Source organism: Mytilus galloprovincialis, chromosome 2, assembly GCF_965363235.1.
Source record: "Mytilus galloprovincialis chromosome 2, xbMytGall1.hap1.1, whole genome shotgun sequence".
Lineage (NCBI taxonomy): Eukaryota > Metazoa > Mollusca > Bivalvia > Mytilida > Mytilidae > Mytilus > Mytilus galloprovincialis.
Genome location: NC_134839.1, coordinates 19,784,093 through 19,812,017, shown reverse-complemented (window position 1 = coordinate 19,812,017; position 27,925 = coordinate 19,784,093). Strand labels below are relative to the sequence as shown.

Genomic DNA, 27,925 nt, shown 5'->3' with positions numbered 1-27,925 from the left:
ACGGAAGTTGATAAATTTACACATCCGGAAAATTGCTTTGTGGGATAGAATTCCGTACGCTAGAGCTTTGTAAATCACCAACATTCTGAAGAGTAGTTTGTTTTTGAGATATTACGATAACAGATGGAATAAGGAAATCTTTCATCACTATTTTTGCAAAGTTATCACTTCAAAACAACCGACAAAATGTCGTTAGACCCCAAAATCGTGAAAAAGACCCAAGATTCGTTGGGGAAAATAATCAAGAAACCACCGCTTACAGACAAACTGTTAGGAAAACCCCCATTTAGATTTCTGCATGATATAATGACGTCGGTAAGAAATGCATGCTTAAATGAACAGCTTTGATGAAGGTTGAAATTGTATATTTGTGGTAGGAAATAAACATATACACGATGTACGTGAGCGTCTATTTATACTTGTCATCTTGTACAGGTCTTCTTCTTCTTTCAATGATTTGCATACCAGTGACCACCTCTGGTGTATTATCGCAAATGACTATTTACACATGCCTAAAAGAAACATCTTTCCAACATACTATGTACACAAATCCGGGTAAAAGCCATTGTGCCGTGGTTTTATATACAAGTAAAACTGAAATATCCAACATGAAGCAGGTGTCTCAGTCTGGAGGCTGTCTTTGAATCCTTCCAAAGTGGAAGCTGTGACGACAGCAGATAAAAAAAATGATTGCTGTTGTTTTTGTATTCTCGAGTAGGGTAGTAGGAATCTGGTGTCATGTCCTCTTATTGCAACAAGATGGTGTATTATGCGGTAGAGCTTGATGATCTTTACTCTCTTTCTAGGTTTTTTTCAATTCGAATCATTGCAGGGCTATAAGCATTTGGGTTACCCTTCTTGAAACACTTTTAAGAGATTTTAAGACAATTTAAAAAGAATCATTGAACAATGTTGAATATTGTCAATAAAAACCAAAGCAACACTTTTTTTTCTTCTGCAAAAAAAAAAATAGAATTGATTTGCACGAGGGTGTAAAATAGACCTGATGTTCAGGGTAAGGGGAAACCAACAAACATTTTCGCATGGCCTCATTGAAAAATCAATTCTTTCTAGTTATCTGTGAATAAGATAAGCATCATGAACTTTGTGACATCAGAAATATAGACTAGTTTAACTGGTGAAAATGCAGGGATGTAAATGTCTGTTAATGAATCATGTATAAAAGCTTTACCTTATAGACCTATTAAAAAAGTTCTCAAATATTACCAGTGAAAGCAAGGGAGTAATTCTCCAACATAGTTCTCTCTAAGACTATACATTTGTAGCTATCCATCTTACATGTAGCCTATAACTCATACATGTAGATACTCATGATGGATTTGGATTTGGGAACAATATTTCCAAAATAAGATAGTGTTTCCTACAGGTGGTTTTGGCGTGTAATGGCGCCCTGCCGCGATTTCTCGACGCCCTGCCCTTTTTGGGAAAAAAAATTGGCGCCCTGCCCTAATTTTGTCGAAATTCCTGACGCCATGCCTTTATCGTCGTAATAAACAACCGGTACTGAAAGACATATTTTATGAATACCGCTCGAGTTATTTCCCTTCAAAACAAAAGTTCACTAGGTCGCCATTTTGTAATCGATTTCGTAATCAGCTGATTAGCAAACTGCAATAGATTGAATTATGAATAGTGAATACAGATACTAATCACGGGTCCTGATTGTATCCCCCAAGTCCCAGAAACATCGTTTTGCCTAGAAGATTAATGATAAAACATCGATGTGATGCTTAGATAATTTTTTTTTACAGCTGATAGATTTCTAATTTACATAATTTACATTGTTTGCATGGTTGAACAAGCCAATGAACGGCGATCATGAGACATTTGTCAAATTAAAAAGTAAAAATTCTTTGCAAACTATTTTTTAAATACAAATGCTTGACTGTACCTTAAATGAAATGAATAAAAATCCAAACTAAATTATTAAAAGCAGAATAATCCAGAAAATAAATGAATTCCTTGATCAAATGTTTTCTTTTGTTTACAAACATGTCACATGATCATTTTAGGCGGGAAAAATACTTGGGAAAACACCTAAGTAACAGACAACTATGTCTGGCTATTTATAGACATTTAAAATAAACAGCTGATATGGTAGTGCCATGAAAGTAGTAAAACTTGTTGTATCTATATTAATTTAATTTGGAAAAGGGTGTAGAGGGGAAGGGGTTAATTTGTAAAGTTATTTTTTTTTGTAATTTAATAAATTTTGGTTACTAAAAATGAGCCTGGATATCAGGGAATGTGTCAACCTGTTTTTAGGGAAAAAAGGAGGATTTGTCAATGACAATTGATATGATCAAAGCAATATTTTTATATACATGTATATGACATAGTGCTTTCTTGTTTTTAAAGAACTGATTTTGTTTTTAATTGTGTTTATTGTTTTAAATATTTCATATATATATGTTTTAAACACTTTTTCTTGTTTAACAATTTGTTTTAATGATTGATTACAGATGTATATGTCCTTTTTATAGTATTAAACTAGAATGTTTTAAATGAATCCATTTTATAGAAATTGCCTGTTTATGTTAAGTAAGTGCCCTAAAATTGTTGTCCATCGCGCTTAATGTGCCCTCTGAGCTAACAATTACCCTGCCCTTTTTAAAAGCTGCAGGAAACACTATAAGATATACATGTACTTTCCTAAATGTCAATGTCATTTATAGTACTGTCATGACTGTACATGTTCTGATGTTCAGGTTTTGCTAAAAAATATTTGTATGGCCAAAACAAGCTTACTGTGTTGTGTGTTCAGTGCTGGCTTTAACCTGTTTTCACTGACATTTCACTGCAAGAGCAGTAAAAAATCATGGTTGTTTTCCACTAGAGTAGATGACAGGACATTTATTTAGAACAATTAAAACATATTTAAACACACATTTATATTTCTAGTTGCATCATTGTTATTTTGTATTCACAGTTACAATGTACAATGTACCTGATGCATTTAAGACTAATAAAATGGTATAAAATGTATTAACATGATGAATTAATTTTATAAAGTTATTTGTTATATTATAGGTTATCAAAACAACAGGCTTCATGAAAGGACTGTTCACAGAAGCTGAGATGAACTCTGAGAATGTTAAGGTAAATAATACACTAAGATTGTTTATGTGTAAAATTGGTGAATTAGAATTAGGTATCAGAAGATTGAAAAGCAGGAACAAACATAATTCAAAACTTCAATTCTGAATTAATTTCAATGGTACAAAAAATGAATATAACATTTTCATTACAATGTAAACTACAAAAATACTTGAATACCAGATTCAATTTTTTCAATAGAAACCAATGATAATTATTTCCATACATGTTTGTAAGTGTACATTTTTGTAATAGAAAAAAGGGTAAACAAAATAACATCCGCCAGTATTGCAAATTCCAATTGCTTCATACATGACTCAAACTAAAAATGGTTAAGAGAGCAAAAAAAATTAAGTGCTCCCTTAAATGTTCATATTGTTAAAAAACAGAAATGTTAATAGCAATAAATTAAATATTTCCAAACAAAATTCTGTGAACAGATTTCCAAGAAATAACAATTGGAAGTAAAAATGCATTTTATGTGCACTCTATACATTTACAGACATACAGGTGCAATACATGTATATTTCACAATTTTTATAACAGTATAAATGTTGCATTTGTACATATGTCATAATCTTTCATAATTTTGCAGGACAGAGATAGTAAAGTTGCATTTCTACAGAAGGCTGTAGATATGGTCGGTATGTATATATTTATTTTGTTTTATGTACAATGTACTGGAATTATTAAAAAAGGCATTGGTCCTTCATTCTCTAAAAAACAACACTTGCAATATATGAAAACACTGAAATGGCTTTTATCATAAACTGAAGAATTTTTTTTATGTCATAGTTTTAGCATGTGAAGTATGTTGGTGCTAAAATACGTTGTAACTACAATATGATAGCCCATAATTAAGACAGTTATCTGACAAATATCAGAATACAGGGATGTGAAAACTACCAGTCATTATATGGCCTTCAACAATGAGTAAACCCATAATGAAAAGTATGTTAATTAAGCTCTTTAAGCACACAACAGACCCTTCAGTAGTACTCTCCCCTCTAAAAATATTATTAAACCCAATGCCCTGGTTGGAAAATGAATGTATCTTTTCAAAATACTGTTGTTTTTATTTACAGCTATAGCCACTAAAAAGTCTATGTCAGTAAAACCAGCTAAGATTGTAGCAGGACATGAACCAGAGAAGACAAATGAATTTCTACAACTTTTGGCAACAGCTATAAATGCAAATGTAAGTTATGTGGATTATAAGTTACATAGTGTGCAAGTGACCAAATAGGGTACATGTATATAGGGGGTCAGTAAATTCCATATAGGGCTAGAGCGAAACTCTTATCCCCATACTGAATTTACTGACCCCATATATACCATATTATGTCATTAGCAAACTATGTAACAAACTTATCTTATCAACTATCTTAACATGTGGTATTTAGACTAGTAGCCTATCAAAGTGAGCTAGTCTGCAATACCATTAGCATTAAGAAACTACTTCCATTGGTCATACAAAAACAAATGCTAACAAAAACAACTTGTTAGCTTAAATGTGTTTTATGAATTCATTTTAATCTTTCATCATCAATTTCTTCAACTGTTGAAACCTTTAAAAATTTTCTTAGTACATTTTTTTTTTTTAAAGGGACGTAACACCACTACTAACCTTTTATTGAAATAAGCCCCGCCTAATATGGAATAGGCATAGTCTCTGCATGATTGCTTTTGACCAATCAAATTTCTAGAAATGTGTAGGAGGTAAGATAATTATATTTATCTCCCCTCTGCCTCATTAAGTGTTACTCCCATCCATACATACGTCTGAAAAATAATTTCCCTTCTCTAAATTTAGTTAGTCTCCACCTAATGTTATGTAACTCATACCCATAATAATTGTGCAGTTTCTTCGTGAAAGTTTTGATAAAAAAAAAACCTCTATGAATTGTCAAGATCTAATTGATTAAAGAGCATATTAAAAGAAATAAAACTTTTGTACTATTTTTTAGGCTGATAATGGAGCAATTGTTGACAAAGTATTAAACAAAGCAGGCGATACTGCGGAAGAACCAAAGAAAGAAAAACCGAAAGAAGAAAAAAAGAGAGAGGTTAGTTTATTATGAATTGTAGATGTACAGTGGTGTCTCAAATTAGACTCTTTATAAATTTTACTGTTATTCTGCCCATGTTGCAGCTGATTTTTTTCGTTTCTATTCATTACATGTTTGAATCAACCAAATGTTATGAAACTTAAACACATTGCCTATTACCACAAAACTATCAAGTTATAATTTGAGTGGTGTCCCTTTTAGTGTTTTGAAATGATGTCCATTTATAACGCAATATACAAGATAGAGTGGCGTCATCTGTATCCCATGGGGACATTCTCTATTTATCTAGAGATGGTCTTAATCTTCTAATTACAATTGTTTGTATGAAGCTCTAGTCAACACATACTCAACTCATAATATTCAAAGGGTTGTTGTCTTATTTGGCGCTAAACCCACAATTAGAAAATGTTTTTCCAAGTGCTTAGATATGAAGTAATTGTAATACATATATTATCCTCTCACTGTAATCATGTTAAAGTTTTACAGTGTCAACTCTGAGGCTCCTGCATGTCTACACACAGATAATGAGGCATAGTTGTCTTTTCATGATTTGTAGATACCAAGTAAATTGTACTTACAATCTTTATATGTTTGTCTTTTAAAAATTTATAGAGCCGGGAAAAAGATGAAAGAAGAAGCAAAGATGACAGAAAAGAAAAAGATGAAAGAAGAGAAAAGGATGAGAGAAAAGATAAAGACAGACGAGACAGAGATAGATCAAGAGACAAAGATGACAAGGGAGAGAAAAGTAGAGACAGAGATAGGGAAGAAAGACGCAGGGACCGGGAAGATAGACACAAAGACAAGGATGACAAACATAGAGACAGAGAGAAAAGACATAGGGATAGAGATGAAGAAAAAGAAAGAAGACGAAAGGTAAATTATAATTTTTCAATAGGAATGAGTATACTTGAAATAATTTCATTATATGCATTACATGTATTTTTGATACACCTACCTTTTGTAGAATTGTGTGTTATGTATATATTCTCTTAAAGCTAAGTTTAAAGAAAATCAAAAGAAAAGGTATTAAACATGTGTGGGTTTCAATAATTTATGAGCTAGGCTGACAGATAAGCTTTTCTTATTTGTATTAGATGAGTTAGAATGTGAAAATTTTTGTTTTAAGAATTGTTCCTTCATCTTTGCTTACCATCATGTAAATATTCCTAAATAGCGAGCTCCTGTTAAAAAAGAGGACACATTTGCTGAGTTCTTGACTGCTGATGATGATGGAAATACATCCTGTTCTAGCACTGATCTTATAACAGGTTTTGCTGAAGACGTCAACAAGAAATCAGATACTTCAGGTCCAGGGGAGAGTAACAGTGGGGATAGGGTTGATAGTCAAAAGTCCTCTCGTGCCAATCGTCCCAGAGGTGCCAAACCTAGGTCTAAAGGAAAGACAGATTTAGATAAGGAAAACTCTGAAAAAAAGTTAGAATCTGCTGTTTTACCTGAAAAAAACTCTGAAACAGCTGAAAATGAGGTTGCTTCAGCTCCAAAGGTTCCTAAAAAGAAACGAAAATCAGGTACAAAAAGCAGAATGGCTATGAGGGATCAGGAATCTGAGCCAAATATAACTAGTCCCCAAAGAAAGCCTTCGAAAATCCCAGTGAAATTAGACAAAGAAGGTAATAGAAGTCCACCAAAATCAAGACTTGGGAGACGCAGAAGTAGCAGTGATAAATTGCCTCAACCACATTACCCAAGCTCTCCTGTTAAAGGGAAACTTTCTAGAAAGAAATCAAAAGATTTACATATTGGCAATTCCTGGGCTAATACTGAAAATAATGAAAGCAGTACAAGTCCTAATCCAACTGTAGTGAGTTCAGAAAGGTTCTGTTCTCAAGTTAGTTTGTTCATGTTCAGTTTATAAGTTGATTGTTTTTCTTTTTTGATTTTGTGTCAAAAAAATTCTTAGAGGTTGATTGAGATACCAATATTTTAAAAATGATTTATGGAATTAGTCCAATTCGAAAAAAATGTCATTAAAGCAGAAAACAGACTATGGACACAGATTAAAGATATAAGCTTACGGCACTTAACACAATTTTGTCTAAGAGACAACCATTGCAGAAAATATAAAATATTACGATAAATCGTATATTTTTGCTGGATATATTGTATTTTTATTTGTAAAAAAATGTTCTTGTACATTTTTTTGCATTAAAAAGTATTTTCCAGTAGATTTTGTTTGCATTAAAAAGTATTTCCTTCAGAAATTGAAAATAAAAGAGTAGGACTCGTACTACAGACGAGAAAGCTGCTTTTTTAGGCTCTGTAGGATGCTATTAATTCAATGAAATTTCATTCAGATTCACTAGTATTTACCATGTTTTTACATGAATCACTGTTTATATTTACATTTTACTTGCTGTTGATTTTCTTTTACATATTTTGTTTGTTTTTTTTTTTTTATATTTTTATGTTATTTTATGTTATCAAGATTGTTTTCCATATTGTCTTGATGCTGAGTATTTTTAAAAATATTATGTCTTGAAAATAAATCTTATTTAAATGACTTTTAAAAAATGTTAGTTGAGATCTGTTAAAATCTTCATTTGTCTTGAGAAACATATTTTCTTTTATCCGTATATATTTTATGTCATAATTGTAGTTTTAAACAAGGTAATAAAGTTTTCATAATCACCACATATAATTTTTTTCCTTAAAACTTATATTTTTATATATACTTATAAACACATACATTACTCCAATAATGGTAGTCAGTTTAAAATATTTTTTGCTTATTCTTGTGTAATAAATATATTGAAGTGTACAATATGTATATTTAAATTTTTGTTGTTGATGTACCTGATTTTGTTTTTGTTTTAAAGATCCAATTCCCTTTCTATTATAGGAGAAAGAAGAGGAAGCAGGAAAAGAGAACGAACCAGCTTTAATGAATGGTGGAGAGGCAGAGGTAGCTATTATACTTAAAGCTTATCATAAAGCTCCTTAAAGCTGTTCAATAAAACATACATTGGACCCAGATAATAATTTATTTGAACTGAAGTGTAGGTGTGATTATATTGTTAAAGTTTGACATATAAGCAGGTTATCAATTGGTGTAACAGAGGGTGTCTTTCTGGGTACCAAATATAGCGCTCCAGAATTATAAATTTGTTGAAATTTATTTCGAATCACTTTCGCTGGGATACACATAGATTTTTTTTTAATATTTTCAAACAGGTTGATTTTTTTTACTGTGAGTGGAGGTCACAAAAAGAAGGATTAGTATTGTATTCACATGCAATGGAATTGAACCATTCTTCTAGATCTGCTATCACTGCTTTGACAAATTAGTTTTGTGCATCTCGGATAGCAGATCATGATGGCTTTTGCAGGACTCCCTTCTGGGAATGCATGGCCTATCAAACCATGTTTCTGTCCCTGCTTCAGTGCTGACACACAGAACAGTAATATCCTTCTGTGATTAGCTATTTAAAGTCCTGTTCATATTTATCAGGTTGGGAACCACCCCTCAAATGAGGGGTGATCTCTCAATGTAATGACTGTCCCTTTTATGAAGGGTACATTTCAAGAAATACAAATGAGCACATATTTATATCATTTACAAAAACTTTTCCTAAAGAACTATACATCTATTTGGTATTATATGGTCAAAACATGTTCAAGAATTAGATAATTTTCCTGGACTTATATCTTCTTTGTCATTATTGACATTAAAAATAATTGGACACAAAAGTTGTACCAAATGAAACGATTTTCACCCCTTTTAAGTTAACAAATCTAAAGTTGTTTTTTTTCCTCAACAGTAAAATGGCCCCTTGCCTGAGTGACAGTCCCTCAAGCAAGGGGTTTCCCTCATTTGGGGGATTGTTCCCAACCTGTATATTTTCACGATCGTGACTGCCGATTGGAAAACACTGCTTATGCAAGTTAAAACATTAACATAGAACAAACTTGGATCCATTTATGAATAGATACCTCAACAAAATCACAACAAGTCAAAAATGAATTATTAGCTTCAAGCAAAAGAACAAAAAATTGCCCAATTGGTCATCAATATATCAAGTTTATGTCTTATTTAAAGTTATATTTCTATTTCTAGTCAGAACAGCCACAGAGAGTTGCCAGACCAACGTCAGCTAAAGGTTCTAGAAGAAGACATGGAGGTATTTGATTAGTGATTTTGACATCGTTAGCTTGTTTCTGTTTGCTGTGTTTTGATTTATTTCTTCATGATCTCATGTTTACACACAACATTGAGTGGTAGCATATTGATTTTACCATTTTACTTATTGATAAAATTTAGATCTTTATCAAATGACACGAGTTAACATTCACTGTTTATTTCCTGATTTAGTATAATATGCACTTAAATTGAAGTCAGTTTTGTCAATACAGGGGAAAAAAAATATTTTGTAAAAAAAAAATTGATACTGAACTATTTTTTAACAAAACAAAATTTCACTGTAACATTAGATTAACATTCTTAAAAGATAAATATACTCAAATTAAAAGAAATGCATATACTGTTTTTCAACTCAATATAAAACATCTTCTCATCATAAGAAAACAAAAGCTTGGTATTTTTGTAAAGTAGAAAGGGTGAGATACGTATACTATGGAGAAAATTTTAAAAGATTATATTTACTCTTTGGTTATAATTATCAAATTATAGTAGATTTAAACATGTAAAGAGATATTACAAGATTGTTTTTTTCCAAGTGGGTTATATTTATCAATTATAAATTTATTAAGTTAAGTAGGTTTGCATATCGAGAAAAAATTACTTAAATTTTAATAAGCAACAATTTTAATAAGGCTAAAAATAATTTCTTTTTGCATGGAGGAATTCTTTCATTTTAATTCTTAAAGGGATAATTCGCGATTTTTCACTTTTCATCTTATTATGTTCATAATACCATAAAAAACATATTCACCAAGTTTTATTTTGATATGAATTTTAATAAAGAAGAAAATTGGGAATTATTAATTTTATTTTTTGAAACTTCCTGACTTATGTGACGTAGTTTAAGTCTTTGATGCATGCCGGGAGTGAAAATATCTCATTTAAGTCTTGTTCGTTAACCATCTAATAACGCGATTTAAAGCGCATCGACGACTTTTGGTGTAGCTATTAACCAACGAAAAATAAGTGATAGCCATGCAACTTTTAAAATTAGATCGTGTGGATTTTTTAAAACGAATTTTAATAATAAAAGTAAATCATACAATAGAACATTTTTATGATTTTTTTTTCTAAAAATACTTTAAACAAACATATGAAACTGACATGATCGATAGTGTATTAAAAATACATGTTTGTATTCTGACCTTTTTGCTTCATTCCAGCAATCATTTTCACTTACTTGTACGGTGGAAACAATAAAATGTGTATTGTTTTGTGACACCTACAGAATGTGGAATGCGTAGTTTAACTCAAGGTAATTAAAAGATTAGCATTATGTAATTCTAATCTTTTGATCATCATTCAGTGAAATCTAGGCGTCACGGTTCACTGGCATTTCAGGTGTGAATAACATTTCGTATCAATTGAAAACGGGAGTCAGACAAAGTTTCAGACACATGAATGTAAACAAAAATAATTAAAATTAATTAACGGGAATAATAAGATCGCACAATAACTGGATAGCTGTTGTATATTTTTATATTTTGCATAAGATCTCTTTTAATGAATTATGACTTTTGAATACTTTAGTAACGATAAAATACTGAATTATTTTAATTGAAGTATTTATAAATAAAAATAGCCTTCTAAACACGAGTTTATGAACTAAAAATTGTACTATTTCAAATTAGGATCGGCAGCCTTAAATATTTCAAACAGATCATTAACAATTGCAATTATATATTTTAGTCAATCCAAAGTGATCTTTAATTACCTATTTAGGAATTAATGTGCTCATCAAAATATTTTAAATCTCACAACACATGAATACTTCAGATATTTGAAAAAAGATGTTTTAAAAAATTGACAGGAAATTAAAGGATCTAATTGGAATGGAATCAACAAATTACGAACAGATATGCTTTTCAAATGTGAAAAACATCAACAAAATTTATACATAATCGGGAATGTCCTTCTTAAAATACTCTTCGTCTCACACCGTAACTATATATAATACTTTAGCTATTTGACCAACGATGTATAAGAAAAAAAATGAACGAATTAAATGTCATCTTTCCCTATTTTTTAATGTAATTATAAGTCTGTTTCAACTGGCAAGAATACCAGTAAAGCGGACAAGCAGTTTATTCTGCAAATTGCTGTCATTGAATATCAAGAGAGAAAATAAATCCTGAAATTGATTTGAAACTTTGATACTCTATAGTTTTCCTGGAAAATATTCACATCCCTCGGTATTAGTGTACTTCCAGTTGCGTATATATATTACATACATGTCGGAACAATTGTGATGATGGCGAATTTCTTCCTTTTTTCGAGAACAATCTAATTGATATATAAATGTCCATAACTTCGATGAGCCAAATATAGTTATATATCGACCAGTATTTAAATCTCTTCTTCTTCTTTTGGTATACAATAGTCTATCGACATTTGATGATTACATACTGTTGGCATACGTGAACTTGTCATTTTACAAAACTTTTACACCAATTTACGCAAAATGTATGTTTCTTTCTTATGTTCTATGTATACATGTATATATTTTATTTTGCGCTATAGTTCCGTAACTTATAATCCAGGCGTATATACGAATGGTCAACATGCGTACATTTTTTTAAATCAATATTCTGGCCTTCACCATTGACAACGAGTATATATTACATTTTACCAAATTTACACTTGGAAAAAATACGTATATAGATTTTTATTTCATCAAATCTGTTTTTTTGTTTTTTTGGTATTATTTATATTTTATAAATAAATTTCTTTTCACCAGAAATGTTATTCATAAACAAGCGTATGAGTTTAGTAATATCACTTTCGGACACGCAAGATAGAGATGTATATTATCAGAGACATATAATATATGTATTATATGTCTCTGATATTATACACCTAATAGTTCAAAATGGAAAGTTATAAGTTATCGGCCGTGTACACTTATCAATACACTAAGAAGTGAAACGATGCATGAATTTGCAAACTCGACAGGAAATCGCTTGAATACCTGGACGTGTCACCTCACACCCCCTCCAATACCTTTGGGAGTAATACCTTTAGCCATGCGGGTGATCAGTGGAGCGAAGATCCTAATTTATTTGAATAAAGTTTATTACATAAAAGAATTATGAACTAATTAGATTTTCGAAAACAATTCAAGTTTCACGGAAGACTTATTTATGATTTGAAATTTTGACTTTTTCACTAATTCCTATATTATCAGTCTAAAAATAACAGATCCTGGTTATTTAAAAAAAAAGAATAAAATTTTCCGTATCAAGTTAGTTAACTAGTCGGATAAAACAACCGTACGATTGACGAGATATCGACACGCAATTACGACTACATCGGGTTACTGTTGTTTTGGTCCTTAGACATATCTTGACTGCAAATCGGAGAAGGTGACAAAATGGCCGACCGCAGAGAATTGATACTCTAAATTTAAAATCGATGGTGATCTCTTATCTAGCAGAATAAAACTTTAATATCTATGAATTTGAGAATTTTTATACAGAATAAACATAATATCAATTTTTGATTTTTTTGCGAAGTTTCCCTTTAAATCTGTCCAATATGTATTTACTAGGAAAATAGTATTTGTACAATATATTTACTAGGAAAATGGTATCTGATTTCGTAATGCATGAAATATTAACATTTCACAAAGTTTCAAGATGTTTAAGTATATCAGTGTTCTAGGATTTTTTTGGCACCTTGACTTACCAAGGGTAAGATCAATAAAAAAATTACTTACCCACATCTAAAAGTTAAATCCGCCAACCAATGCGGACTCATTTTGTTTTTATAGTGACGATTGAATTTTGTACAAAATTAAAAAAAAAAACGATTTCTTACTAAATTTGACAAATATGTTATAGTTATTACTATGTCATTTATTAAGAGCTATAATAAATGCAACTGTAAGTTTATTTTCCTTCGATGACAAGAAAAAAAATCGTTTATGTCCCGATTTAAGCACCAGTTATCAATCCGGATTTTCCAATTTTACCGACACCGTGACCGACTTTTAGAATGATAGGAGAAGAATGTGGTCTCTTTTGCGCTTGATTACACCTAGTAAACGAGTGCTTGAATAAAAGCGCCGATAGACATCGACAAAATCTTCGATCTTTTATCAAAGTTTTTTCTTGTGATTTAATAAAAATAAAAAGCAGATATGGGAAAATTGAAGAGGACCAGGAAATTTCAAGAGTTTTTCGGCTTCCCCGAACTTGAAAATTGACTTACCACCGGGTGACAAAGGCTAAAAAATGACTTACCCGTTGTCCTAATCCACTTACCCCGGGTAACGGGTAATGGGAATCCTAGAACACTGTATATGTAGTATGACATCTAAAAAAAAAATCTTCATGGCAGTTCTTATTTTTAGTTTGTATTGATCACATTTTGCACATGCCTGTACATAAAAATCATACTGTTTGTTAGCAGCTCTACTCAACTTTTCTCTGCGTTTTGGTAAGAAGTTTAATGGAAAAAACTTTAAATTTTATTTTGAGTTATATAACAAAATTATTTTTTTGAAAGATAAAAATATTGATGCAAATGATGCAAGTGAAGTTTTGTGTACAGCTATTCATTCAGTAACTACTTTGATTATTTTTTTTTTTAATCTGTAATAATTTTAAAAAATTAAAAGGTTTATTGCAATCTTGAGAATGAAAAAAATTAAAAAATTGAAGATGAGGGTTCAACTAACCCCAAAAAGTTACACACACTGTGCTTTAATCCTCTCTTATTGAACCCCAATTTCACTAGCTGAGTAGCTGCTTTTCACATTTTAGGGTTTTTATTTGCTAATTATTGGCATATTTATTTTTGCCCCATTAACAGGACGACACGTTGCTTCAAGTGATGAAGGTATGTTTATTATCAGGTCACAATTAATGTTGTAGATAGATAGATGTAGAAAGTCTGTCAGAGCTGAGCTTTAAAACTTGATTTATTGTATTTTTCAGAGCAGAGTATTTAAAAATTAGTTAATTCTTTATATGTAAACATTTTTTTTATCTGAAACATGTTCATGAAATAAGTATTCTATACATTCTTGTCATAACTATGACCACGATGACAGATTGCAGTTTTAAAGCTCAGTGTTACTGTTCTTTATTACTTTGTTGACAATCATGAAATGAAAGCTGCTTTTTGAAAATTGTGGTATGAACATTTGATTTAAAATTTCAGTATATATAAGGGTTTACTCTTGATCATCCATTTGTTGGTATTAACAACTGCATTATTACTTCTACTATTTATCGGTACATAAAACATGTTTTTTGGGGGATCACAAGGACCTAATTTTATTGTTTGGCTGGGCTTATACAGTTGGCTATAATAAAACCACTTCATTTGAACTTTGGATGATAGTAAACTCAATGGCAATCATATCACATCTCTTAATTTTTATAATATCATAAGATTTACTTAAGTAGTTTTCATAAATTGATTTAAAAATTAAGCTTCCAGGTTAAATTAACGATAATTAATAATTGAGACCTTGAATAAAAAAGATAAGATAACATGGCTTGCTTATTTATGATTGTCTACAAAAGATATGTCTTATTTTTTCTTGAATAGAATAGAGATTTCTCCTTCCTTTTACATGTACATGTAGTTTAGAATTTCTAGAATAAAATATATATTGCTTATCAATGAATGCTGAATATATTTATTTTTCATTTCTATGTACAGCTTAGTTAGTCATATCAAGGCTGCATTAGTTAAAAGAGAGTTTTTTGTTTGGACAATTAAATCATTTACTTGTACCAGGATTTTAAGATAGATATCCAGTTTTTGAGCTTCGTTTTTTTATTGTTGGCAGAAATATGATTGTATTATTTAGATGAAAAGTCTGAAAGTGAAATACAGCAACCATTCATAAATCCCCAGTAAAAAAGTGGCTGCTTATCAAGATGATTAGTTTGCATCTCATTTTGTCCATTGGTAATCTGATGATAAATTTCTAACATCTACATGATTCATTCTGTTTTTTAGGCCAATTAAAATTAATTGCTAGATTTTCATCCCCGCCCGCCCCTCTGAAATTGTCCCGCCCCGATTTTTTTTATTTAACAAAAATACGATTTCCGGATTTTATCATGTCCGTTACCGGGAACCATCGATAATTTCGTTTCTTTCAACACTTCCTGTTTCGTTTTTGTATTTCTCCGCGTAATCTAATAACGATATGATTGAGACGACATATTCTGCTGCTCTATTATGACGACATCTACCGAGAATAGAGATTGATAACGAGAAGGGCATGAAATATTCGAGTAACAAGTAAAACGCCTTGTCATTTAACGCAAATTGCGGTAGTCACAAGTGAATCGAAAACCGTGTTTTTTCTTTATTTATACGATGACTTTGTGTCAGGAAATTTGGACTGTAATTGATATCCAAAGCGCAAGAATCGTAGAACAAATTGGTACAAAAAACATGACTGGATTAAAGAAATTGACACAAGCACGAATTTGTTTGATTTATGACCGTATATTGAGAAAAAAAAGTCGACACACGCATTTCAATTCCCTTATATTTACCCATGTCTGTTGTTTTTGTTGACAAACAGCAAACACCCTCTGTAACTGTCCAAATACCCTCAATTTGGTCATTAAAAAACTACTTTTTGGTTAAGTTCATGTTTTACATCACATAATTACTTTCCACACTGAGTTTACATTTTATTTTGTACTCATAATACTTGTGTTGCATAAATACTTGTGTTGCATACAATTGTACCAATACATTTTATTGATTTTATGTGGACTACAAACCATTGCTTAAAAAGCAAAATAAATTTGGTGTAGGTCTAGTCCAACTGAAGAGAGCATTTCTCTTCCCTTTGATGTATACTATAAATAGGTTTCTAAAGCGGCAATTACATGTATAACAGTGGTTGCCAATCATGGATTTCTTTTAAGAGTTTAAAAAATAGTGTCAGATTCCTTATACAACATGTATATACATTATACAAGCTTGTTTTCCACTAGCATATACCCCGCGGTATGAAGAACTTGTGACAAGGGTTTCATATGAAATAAAATTTAAAAAATAAAATCCTCCCACCCGCCCCATGTTTTTCGAAAATTTGGATGAAAATCTACTAATTAATTTTAGTTGGCCTTAATTCAAATTGGGAAAACTAAACTAGGATAGCTGATTGGTGATGGGTTTTGCTCAGAACTTTTTTCTCTAGCCTTTGAGTTGATGGTTGGGGGTGTCTATCAAAATAAGTTTGCCACTGTCTGAAATGAGTTTTATTCCTCAGGTTGTATAAGAAAACATGTATGCGTTTTATCATAAGATTAATTTTACACTTAAGATTTTTTGTGAAAAGGGCTACAAGTTCCTATAATTGTGGCTGTAATCAGTCATGCATGCAACACACTTAGTTTTAAAATGAGTTTATCAGATGTTGTATAAGTATGTGTTTTTATTTCTCTAATTCTTCATGAATTTATCCCTTTCTGTACCCATTGTAAAAAAAAGTAATCAACGTGTGGTTCGTTTGATCTCAATTCATCATTGGTTTAAATCGATTATGACGTCAAATTTTTTTGCTTTCTTCTGAATTTCCTACTGTGACGGCATGGAAAAAGGCGACCATGCCTGATGACGTCAAATAGAAAAAAACATCGTTTTGCAGATCATTCGCGAAGAAGGAATAAGTTTGCCTGCATATTGTTTGAAAATCGTTAGAGAAACAGATTCCACCACCAAATCTCGTGTAATACGATATTTATCCACTCTCGACAGTTAAATTTTAAATATTTAAAACGCTTGGCGAGCCTAGCATTTTATATTTGAAAATTAAGTGTCTCGAGCGGATAAATATTGTATCACACTCTATGCAGTGGTAGAATCTATATGTCTTGATTTTCTCAATTTATCAGCACTTTCTGGAAAATTTATCTCCATGTATTATATTTAGAAAGGAAAGACAAATTTGGATAACTAAAAAATTTGAAAAAAAACCAAGTCCATTTATTTTCTGTTTATTTATATGATGTGTTCAAATTTAAACGTACCAAATAGTGTTCAATGAGTTAGACTTAGTTGCTTTATAAATTTTCATTTTAATAAGGGTCTGCCTGACAGAAATCTAGGAATAAGTATGAAATTTTTAGGAAAATTTCTATTTGAAGAAGATAAAAACTTAATAATTTTTTTATCAGTTAATGAATTCCACTAGATTTTGTCCATCAAAAATGATCATACTAAATTAAGATTAAACTAATAATTTTTTTATTTTTGTATCTTAACATATCCAGATAAAGCTTATCTGATTTCTTATTTTTCAATTATTCTTTCTTCTTATAGAAGATGAACCTAAAAGACAAATTCAGGCCTCAACAGAACCTTCTATGGGTGAAGCAGATTCCACCACCAAATCTCGTGTAATACGATATTTATCCACTCTCGACAGTTAAATTTTAAATATTTAAAACGCTTGGCGAGCCTAGCATTTTATATTTGAAAATTAAGTGTCTCGAGCGGATAAATATTGTATCACACTCTATGCAGTGGTAGAATCTATATGTCTTGATTTTCTCAATTTATCAGCACTTTCTGGAAAATTTATCTCCATGTATTATATTTAGAAAGGAAAGACAAATTTGGATAACTAAAAAATTTGAAAAAAAACCAAGTCCATTTATTTTCTGTTTATTTATATGATGTGTTCAAATTTAAACGTACCAAATAGTGTTCAATGAGTTAGACTTAGTTGCTTTATAAATTTTCATTTTAATAAGGGTCTGCCTGACAGAAATCTAGGAATAAGTATGAAATTTTTAGGAAAATTTCTATTTGAAGAAGATAAAAACTTAATAATTTTTTTATCAGTTAATGAATTCCACTAGATTTTGTCCATCAAAAATGATCATACTAAATTAAGATTAAACTAATAATTTTTTTATTTTTGTATCTTAACATATCCAGATAAAGCTTATCTGATTTCTTATTTTTCAATTATTCTTTCTTCTTATAGAAGATGAACCTAAAAGACAAATTCAGGCCTCAACAGAACCTTCTATGGGTGAAGCAGATCTACCTCCTCAAGTAGTGGCTTCGTAAGTACAGAGATATATACATGGCAGAAGCAAGGATTTTTTGGGGTTTTTTTTGGAAAAAAGGAGGGGGGGGGGGAGTGCTCTGAAAACAAAAAGTAGTATTCATAACTATTAGATTCAGATTGAAATACAATTATAAATGTCTTTCTCAGAGTCATCCAGCTTACTAGCAGGAGTCATAGTTGTGATTTTAGACATCAAACACTTACATCAAACACTTTCAAACCTTCATAGAATATCATATATATTAGGCAAGCTTGTCAAGATTAAGAAATAGCTTCTGAAGGAATAAACATCCCTTGCAAATTTTGATTTAATATAGATTTATAGAGATTCACTTTCCCCTTATTCATAATTTTTATTTTTGGTCAGACGGAAAGCTGGACGACCAAGCAGTGCTAGACCTGCACCTCCTAGGAGGAAAGAACAAACCATGGTGGAAAATGAACCAGCTATGAGGTAAACTGAAGATTATGTAATAGTATGGCACTACTAGGTCTGTAGACACAGTTATATATAGTGAATTTCTTTTAGGGGGAAAAATGCAAGTAAAAAAACTCCTTCTCTTTCCAAAAAAGATTTTTACTGTGTAGTGTACTACTTTATATATCCAGATTATTGAAAAGTTATGGACTCTAAATCAAAACAGGGATTGCTTGTTTTAGTGACAAATGTCTGAGTTTATCCTCTGGCTTTCTTTGCCAATATAATCTTGCCACCATGATATATATAGCCAGGGCGAATGCCAATTGCTTTAATAATGACACCAATACACAAACATACAGCAGACAAGATGATTTTCTCTAATTTATTTTCTATTATTAGACTGGGCAGTGGACAACCTACCAATGTTATTGTGGACGATGGTCAAAATTCTGATGATGAAGAGGATGAAACTTTTGTCGTAGAGGAAACTGCCCCACCCCCACAAGATAGTGACCAGGTTTGTACAGTTTTCAATGTTGAACATATGAATACAAGGATATCTAAGGCTAATGATTACGTAGAGAGCATGCTCATAAGACAATAAATCATAAATTTGCTGTGATGTTGTTTGTTCAATGTCATCTTTTAATCATTGTAGGTTATATACAGTAAAACCTGTATAAACCGGCTGGCTACGGGACTTGAAAAAGGACCGGTTTGGACAGGAACCTGGTTTATGAAAGTTAATGACTTGTGACATCCGATATTTTGCATGTAAAAGTTCTCTCTGATTGTAAATTAAATCTGATAAATGAAAATACTTTCACTTGATTTTTCATTGTTTGCATCATAATACTCGCGTTGTTTGGATTGTGAGAAGAGAGTTATGATTTACTTCCATGATAGTTAATTTAAAACATTGGAATGACCAATTTTAAAAAAAAGCCAGAATATTATCAAACGTTATTTCATCACTATCGAAATGTTGTCGTACAGTGTACAATACCCATTGATTGTTGTCATCCAGGTGTTTTTCATTATCAAGATCATTTGTTTAGGGGTTCACAACAGGGAACCCAGGATTTCGAAATCACGATGTAAATTTCTTACTCTGCAATTTAAATTTGTTTATCAAAGTTACAACGTAAGTTCAATCGGAGATATATTCGGCATGCCTTTTAGCTTAATTGATATGTTAATAATGTTTTAATAAATAATACAGCTCACTACTGTACAATTGTCAGTTCACAGTTTAACACCTGTCTAATTAATTGATTATCCTGAAGAGCCATTTTGTATAAGCAATAAAATTGAGAAAGGAAATGGGGAATTTGTCAAAGCGACAACAACCCAACCATAGAGCAGACAACAGCCAAAGGCCACCAAGGGGTCTTCAATGTAGGGAGAAACTCCCGCACCTTGAGGCGTCCTTCAGCTGGCCCCTTAAAATATGTATACTAGTACAGTGATAATGGACGTCATACTCAACTCTGAATTATACACAAGAAACTAAAATTAAAAATCATACCAGACTAACAAAGGCCAGAGGATTCTGACTTAGGACAGGCGCAAAATTGCAGCGGGGTTAAACATGTTGATGAGATCTCAACCCTCCCCTATACTTCTCGCCAATGTAGAAAAGTAGACGCATAACAATACGCACATTAAAATTCAGTTCAAGAGAAGTCTGAGTCCAATGTCAGAAGATGCAACAAAAGAAAATAAATAAAATGACAATAATACATAAATAACAACAGACTACTAGCAGTTAACTGACATGCCAGCTCCAGACCTCAATTAAACTAATCGAAAGATTATGTCTCCATCATATGAATATAAGGCACAATCCCTCCCGTTAGGGGTTTTGTATCATACTATCATAAAATATATGAGTAAAACATAATCCGTGTCATGCCAACAACTGTTTTTTAAATAAATGTGTTTAGTTCCGATGCAAAGACCCTATAAGTGAAGCAATATTAAAGCCAAAATATGCAATCTTTAATGACCTGACAACAGTATCGTAACTATATCCCTTCTTAATAAGTCTGTTTAAAGGTTTTGTAAGCTTATGAGGTGAATACTGACATTTTTGTGCTTTGTAAAGAATATTACCATAAAAGATTGGATGTGAAATACCTGAACGTATAAGATGTCTGCAAATATGTTTTGATTGCATATCGATTATTGAAATAAATTAGAAAAAACGGTTTTGACAGGTAATAATTAATGTAATTAAGAGTATTCAGACTGCATAACTAGACCTGAATACGGAATACACAGGGTCTGGATTACAAAGAGTATTTAGCAAAGACTTTGAAGGGAAAATTATGGAACTTTCATTTTCGTCCGGAATGGATAGGAAACCGGTTTATTCAGGGTCCAGTTTAATCAGGTTTAGCTGTATATATATATTGATTAAGGATATGACATGTATGATAAGAATAAAAATGTCAGTTTCAAAGATGTAAATTGAATTCAAATTTCTTTTCAAATATTCATTATTACAAAAGGAAAAAAAAGCAGTATTGTATAGTGCTACTTGATGTTTGCAGCAGTCACATCTTTTGCATTTACCAAATAAGTGCCAAGGATTACTGTAACGTTTATTTATTTACGCTGAATTATTTTATTAAAATTTGCATTGACACTTTGCATTGATTAGGAAGAAACGGCACCTGATGGGGTAAATAATTTCAATTAATGTTGTACTTTACTCTTTTTTTTTTAATTAAGTCTCCCAAACAAAGTTTGGAGACTTATTGTTTTTGCTCAGTTCTTATTATTTTTATTATTCTTCTTCTTCTTCCGCCGCTTTAAAAAATGAACTTGTCCGCAGCGTTTCTCCAAAACCGCTTGTCAGATTGACTTAGGATTTCATAAAATGGTAGACTAATATGTCTAGGTGAGCCATCAATCTTTCGTTTGTGCATTGGGGTCTATTAAGGGGTGTTTTGGGGGGTAGAAAGCAGGGAGGGTTTTACTATAGAACCCTATGGGATTTTATTTTCAAAATTTTTTAAATGAATATAACTTGAAAACTATAAGTGATAGATACATGCAGTCTTCAGAAATGATTATAGGACAATAAAATAAATCACATGAAATATAGGGGGATGCCCTGGGGGGTCACCCCCACCCCGTTCAATTTGAGAATGTGCTATTATCTTGTAAACGGTCCAGATCCCCACCCCTAAACCATATATATTCTTGTATAGGACAATGAAACAAATCACATGTAATTAGATGGAAGTTCCTGGGGGTCATCCCCACCCCGTTCAATTTGAGAATGTCCTATTATCTTGTAAACAGTCCAGATCCCCACCCCTAAACCATATATATTCTTGTAGGGGACAATAAAACAAATCAAATGAAATAAACGGGAAGTCCCTAGGGGGTCACCCCACCCCCTCTTGTTTGAAAACTTGTAAACGGTCCAGATCCCCACCCCTAAACCATATATATTCTTGTAGGGGACAATAAAACAAATCAAATGAAATAAAAGGGAAGTCCCTAGGGGGTCACCCCAACCCCTCTTGTTTGAAAACGGTCCAGATCCCCACCCCTAAACCATATATATTCTTGTATGGGACAATAAAACGAATCACATCAAATTAGATGGAAGTTCCTGGGGGTCACCCCCACCCCTTCAATTTGAGTATGTACTATTATCTTGTAAACGGTCCAGATCCCCACCCCTAAACCATATATTTTCTTGTAGGGGACAATAAAACAAATCAAATGAAATGTAAGTAAAGTCCCTGGGGGTCACCACCACCCCTCCTGTTTGAAAACTTGTAAATGGTGGAGATCCCTACTCGTAAGCCATATATATTCTTGTATGGGACAAAAAATCAAATCAAATGAACATGGGACCATATGAATGGGGAGTTGTCGGAGCTTTGTTTGGGAGACTTCGTAACAGCATCCTGTTACAATTACTTCTTGTTACTATCTCAATTCTTATTATTTACATGTAGTTAGACATCAACATTTTATATTCGTTACTAACTGTATTTAGTAGTTTTCTTGTTGACTCCAGCAAAAATAAAATGTTCAGAAGATGCATCAACTCACATTGTCTCAAAGTTCCCTTTCATTTGGTAATCCCTTAACCAGATATAGATAGGTTGAATCATTGCAGAGAAAAATCATCATCAAAAATGGAATTGTGGCTAAAATAGAATTCAGGGTAAAATATTTTCTGAACAAGCTGTGATATCATAGTTTTTATAACAGCAAATTGAAATTTTTAATCTTTTACCTCCCTACCCCTGTATTATATTTTAATTCACATTTCTTATTACCCTGGAAAAATACTTTGACCTCCTAACCTCTGTAAATTGTCATGCATATATTCTTTTATCCTGAAAAACAAAGATTTTTATAGATTCCATAGTGTAAATTTCGGCTAATAATTATAAATTTTGTAAAATTTGGGTAAAAATAAAACTATAGTTTTATTTGTTCCTGTAGGAATCTAAGCATTAACAGAAAAGAAAATATGGTAACAATACTAAGCAACTAAATAGATTAAAGAACTTAAATTCTCCCAATATTTGAAAAAAAGATAGTGCTCCCGTTATTTAAAAAGGAATCCTTCCAATATTCATATGAAATGAGGTAGTTGAGTTGAGATGCATAATAAACTATTGCTATAAATCCTTTGTTTTTCTTCTTTTGTTATTGTTTGTTAATGCTATTCCTTATGCATTGACATTTTATGTTTTATATACAACTACTTAATAATCACTTCTTATTTAGATAGATTTTATTATATTCACCAAATTTCAGCACATGAATCATAATATTAACACATGAGAGGCATTGATTTTCATTTTATGCAGAAGCCTTGAAAATGCAAGATACCTGGTAGTTGAAAACTTAAAAGATGTCCATATGATTTTTTTCACTTTAAAGTTTTTTTAAAACTATCTTAAGTCAAGATGGAAGTTTTAAAGATTAAGAACTGCCAGAACACAAAGAGCCTCATTAGATTTGTTATATATCTATGTGGATTGTTTGTGTCTTATTACTATGAATTCATTATTTCATTATTGATCTTGGGATACCAGTTTTCATGTTTATACAAATGTAGGTTTTACCATGAATTAAAGTTTAAATAAGTACAATTGTTTTAAAGACTTTTATGCAGATTTGTGCAAAACCACAAAATCAAATATCCTCTCAAATACATATCTTTCATCAATCTGTGATAATATTTTGCCAGGAATCCACAGTACCAGGATAAGATATTCAGTAGTTTCAGATGATATTCTTATTTCTAAGATACTCTCAAATCCTTTCTATAGTAAAAATATTGCCTTTAGGAACATCCATTGATTGATAATACTTGCCTTTAGGAACATCCATTGATTGATAAGACTTGCCTTTAGGAACATCCATTGATTGATAAGACTTGCCTTTAGGAACATCCATTGATTGATAAGACTTGCCTTTAGGAACATCCATTGATTGATAAGACTTGCCTTTAGAAACATCCATTGATGATAAGACTTCAGCATATTTTATGACTAGGTAAACACTTTCTTCATGAAGTATCATAGTTTGATTTAAGATGTTAAAAACATAAAATGATAAGTATTTGGAAAGGAGCTTTGAGATATGATTTGAATTATTCAGAAGAATCAGAACAATGTGGAAAATCAGAAAATAAAGTTAATTGATCTGTGATATTTAAAATATGATTGCTCATTTTCAGGCCTTATCTCGACCGCTAGAAGACGGAGATGATGAGGACCATGGTGGATTAGTTAAAAAAATATTGGAGACAAAGAAAGAACTAGAGGGTCCCCAACAAACAAAGAAAACAGAAATTGTAAGTAGAAGCTTTAGTGTTGACACTTTCTTTGTGCCCTAACTGCAAATTTTTGAAAAAAATCTTAATAAACATGGTGAATTGAGATTAGAAAAGAATTGACATAAGTTTTTTTTGTAAAACTTTAATTGATTCCCAAATCTTGAACAAACAGTGGTATAAGTAGTTTATCTTCTATATCTGTAGCCTATCAAAACTGAGGTTTTAAGTTGGATCTAAGCATGTGGAGGGTGTGTTTGAATCCAATCTTAATTGATAAGGATTACCTGTTTTTCTGCCGAAGGTCAGTGATTTTTTCCAGGCATTTTGGCTACCTCTGCATTGTAAAACAGAATGCCACCAAAAACCTGACAGTGCTGAAAGTTGTATTTAAACACCAAATAATTATTAATTGTTTTGTATAGATAAACTTGCACATTAACAGAAGGCATTTACTGTCAGAAAGTTTATAAAGCTTTAGTTTTGTAAATATTGTACTCCTTCGTAATCAAGACATTTTTCTCAAAGATGGAGTCTCAATTTGATTTCAAAATTTTTGACATAACAAAATTAAATGGCTGATAATTTCAGAACCATAATATAATAAACCTGTTAATTCTTGCATTACAGGAGAGAAGTGGAATGTCCGATGCACAGCGCAGAAAACAACGTGAACAAGTTCAAAAGGAAGTAGATAAGTTACGAGGCTCCATACAAACTTTAACACGTAGTGCCAATCCACTTGGTAAAATTATGGACTATGTTCAAGAAGATTTAGATTCCATGCAAAAAGAATTACAAAGATGGAAAACAGAAAACAAAGAACATCAGGTGGAATTGAAAAGGGAAAAAGGGTTAGTTTGTCAAATTAAAAAAAAAACAGAACTGAAATCTTAATATATTTGATATATGGGTCATTTTCAAAAAATGTCGAATTTTGAAATTGAAAAAAATATTAAAAGTTACTTATTCAAACAACCCTCTACATAAGCAAATGAAAACAAACAGTACTTTAAGAACAACATATTAAAAGATGCAATCTTAATGATGTCATACAAAAATATGTTGAAACATTTTTTGATCAGTGGTACATTATTTTGTCTATCCTGTTACCATTTTCAAAAGAAATTTTGGGTTATTAAGAAAAGGTTAAGATAAAATGTTAAGCTTGTTTTACGTAGACAATTAGATGGTTTTCAAGAGAATAAACTTCTATATATATTCATTCTGTAATATGATAGACTATTTGCCAATTTTCCAGGTTGTATTGAAAAATGCCTCTAAAAATTAGTTTTCAAAGGTTGTAAAAATTACCACCAGTAATGCAAGTCTAAGATAGCAATTTATATTGTTCGGCATTTTTTCACCCTTTCAAATAAACCCAACATCAAGTAAATCCCTCATAAGTTAGTTTACTTTTCTCTATATTTCATTGGTAACAGGAACGTACGTTTCTGATATATTACTATATAAAAGTCTATCCTGTTACCTTTTTGTCTATCCTGTTACCGATATCAGTATTGCACCTGCGAATGCTTAATTGGGAAGATTAAGACGTTATAACATTAAGATGACTTCAAACAACGAAATATTTCATTCGTTTTGCACCTATATGTTAAGATAAAAAAATTAACGACGTTTTTGTCTACAATTGTCTATCCTGTTACTGTAACCATAGCAACCATAGTAACAGGATAGACATAACAGGATAGACAAATTTCTTCGTTTTTGATTGCTGTTGTGAAATAACTACTCCCTTTGGTGAAGTGATTATGTTTTTCTATTGTGAATTTGGTTTCCAACACGTTATTACACTTTTTACAGGTATACTGTTGGTGTATTTAATAAAAATTGGTGGTAACAGCATAGACATGAAAAAAAGTACGCTATATTTTTTTCACTAAATGTCTTGAAATTTCTTTTCTCTACACTGTCGTTCAAGAAACGAGGCGTTTTAAATGTAAAGATTACTTTGTACTTTTGAGATCAACACTGACTGATTCAATATTCATAGGGAGAATAATTTAACGGCTGATTTAAGTAGCGGTAACAGGAAAGACATGAACCTCCTGTACGCAGATTCGATTTAGTTTGTAGATAATATGTTACATACAATGATATAGAAGCTACGATTTTTCGTTAAAGTAATATTTAACGTTCTTAAAAAGTCCCTTTTGCAGATATCAAGCCGATCAGAAAATCGCAAAAAAATCATTTGAAATGTGTTTTTCTGACACTGTACGCAGACAAATACCCCCAAAATGGGTCTTAAATGCAGTTTAATCTTATCAAAATAGATGTAAGGTGTGTTTATTATTAATGTTCTGAATCACAAATCTGACAAGCTTTCATTTAAACCATTACAACTGAAATTTCCATTAGAAATAAAAAAGTTAGCATGGGTGTACTGAAAATTCGACATTTTTTGAAAACGACCCATATCAGTGATTAAATTTAAACTATTGAAATAATTTTGAAGTATATAATCATGTTGGGTTCACAATAAAAGTATTTTAATTAGAGTAAATGTAAGTCACAAGGCATGAAATGGGTCAATTGGATTAGCTGGATGTGTCAAAAGGTATTTTACTCTCCTAACTAACAATGTAAATTGCACTACAAATAATACAAGTGACAAATTTGAACTAATTTCCACAAAAATAAGATATGCATATGCTTTGGGGGCCTGTTAATTCAAGGTATCAATCTGGCAGTTGTATGTTTAGAAAATATATGATTTATTAGTCTAAAACTTATTGGCATTTGCGATTGAAGGAAAAGTGCTATTATTGCAGTTCTTCATCTAAAAGTCACAGTGAGAATCAGTGTGTAGCAAAATTAACTTTGGAAATTTTTTACTGGATTCATGCAGGAGAAACATTAGATTGCATGAAAGCATTTTCAAAATTAATAGTGTTTTTGTTAGTAAACTATGATTAGCAAAATCACTTAATTGACTTTTTAAAGTTTATCAATGTAGACCCCCTTTAATATATTTTTTTCTGTTATATTTTCAGAGTGACAGACAAAGCAGTAGAACCGCTTAAAGCACAACTATCAGAAGTTGACCAAGCTATTAAGGATCAACTAGATCTGATTGCAGCCACCAAGTCTAATATTGCTAGAAATGACCAAAAAATAGATAAACTCTTACAGAGTGTAACACGATCTTGAAAATTTAAATATTATTTATTATTTCTTTAGAAAATTAAGATATAAATTGAGCAAAAAAACTGATATTAGTTGCCAGTTCAGCGTTCTAGGCAAATAAATTACACAA

The 27,925-nt window shown here is 31.3% G+C and overlaps 1 protein-coding gene across 4 annotated transcripts; it reads left to right on the top strand.

Annotated features, from left to right (window-relative positions):
* The first annotated feature begins 20 nt into the window (after positions 1-20).
* LOC143063063 (TRAF3-interacting protein 1-like) lies at positions 21-27,925 on the top strand. Of its 4 annotated transcripts, XM_076234985.1 has the most exons (16): positions 21-315; positions 3,052-3,120; positions 3,713-3,761; positions 4,203-4,315; positions 5,085-5,183; positions 5,799-6,062; positions 8,050-8,112; positions 9,265-9,328; positions 14,161-14,187; positions 18,320-18,401; positions 18,774-18,860; positions 19,227-19,344; positions 21,493-21,513; positions 24,550-24,666; positions 25,276-25,499; positions 27,663-27,925. In XM_076234985.1, the coding sequence occupies exons 1-16, from the start codon at positions 187-189 to the stop codon at positions 27,817-27,819; spliced, it is 1,683 nt and encodes a 560-aa protein (XP_076091100.1). In that variant the 5' UTR covers positions 21-186; the 3' UTR covers positions 27,820-27,925. The 4 variants fall into 4 exon arrangements, with proteins under 4 accessions (XP_076091100.1, XP_076091102.1, XP_076091101.1 ...); XM_076234987.1 differs by lacking the exon at positions 14,161-14,187; XM_076234986.1 differs by lacking the exon at positions 21,493-21,513.

Bases quoted from the DNA above. Each gene is read 5' to 3' on its own strand.
- LOC143063063 (XM_076234985.1), top strand. From the start codon at position 187: ATGTCGTTAGACCCCAAAATCGTGAAAAAGACCCAAGATTCGTTGGGG. The intron at 5,184-5,798 runs GTTAGTTTATTA...AAAAATTTATAG, and splicing joins AAGAAGAAAAAAAGAGAGAG to AGCCGGGAAAAAGATGAAAG. The intron at 14,188-18,319 runs GTATGTTTATTA...TTCTTCTTATAG, and splicing joins CGTTGCTTCAAGTGATGAAG to AAGATGAACCTAAAAGACAA.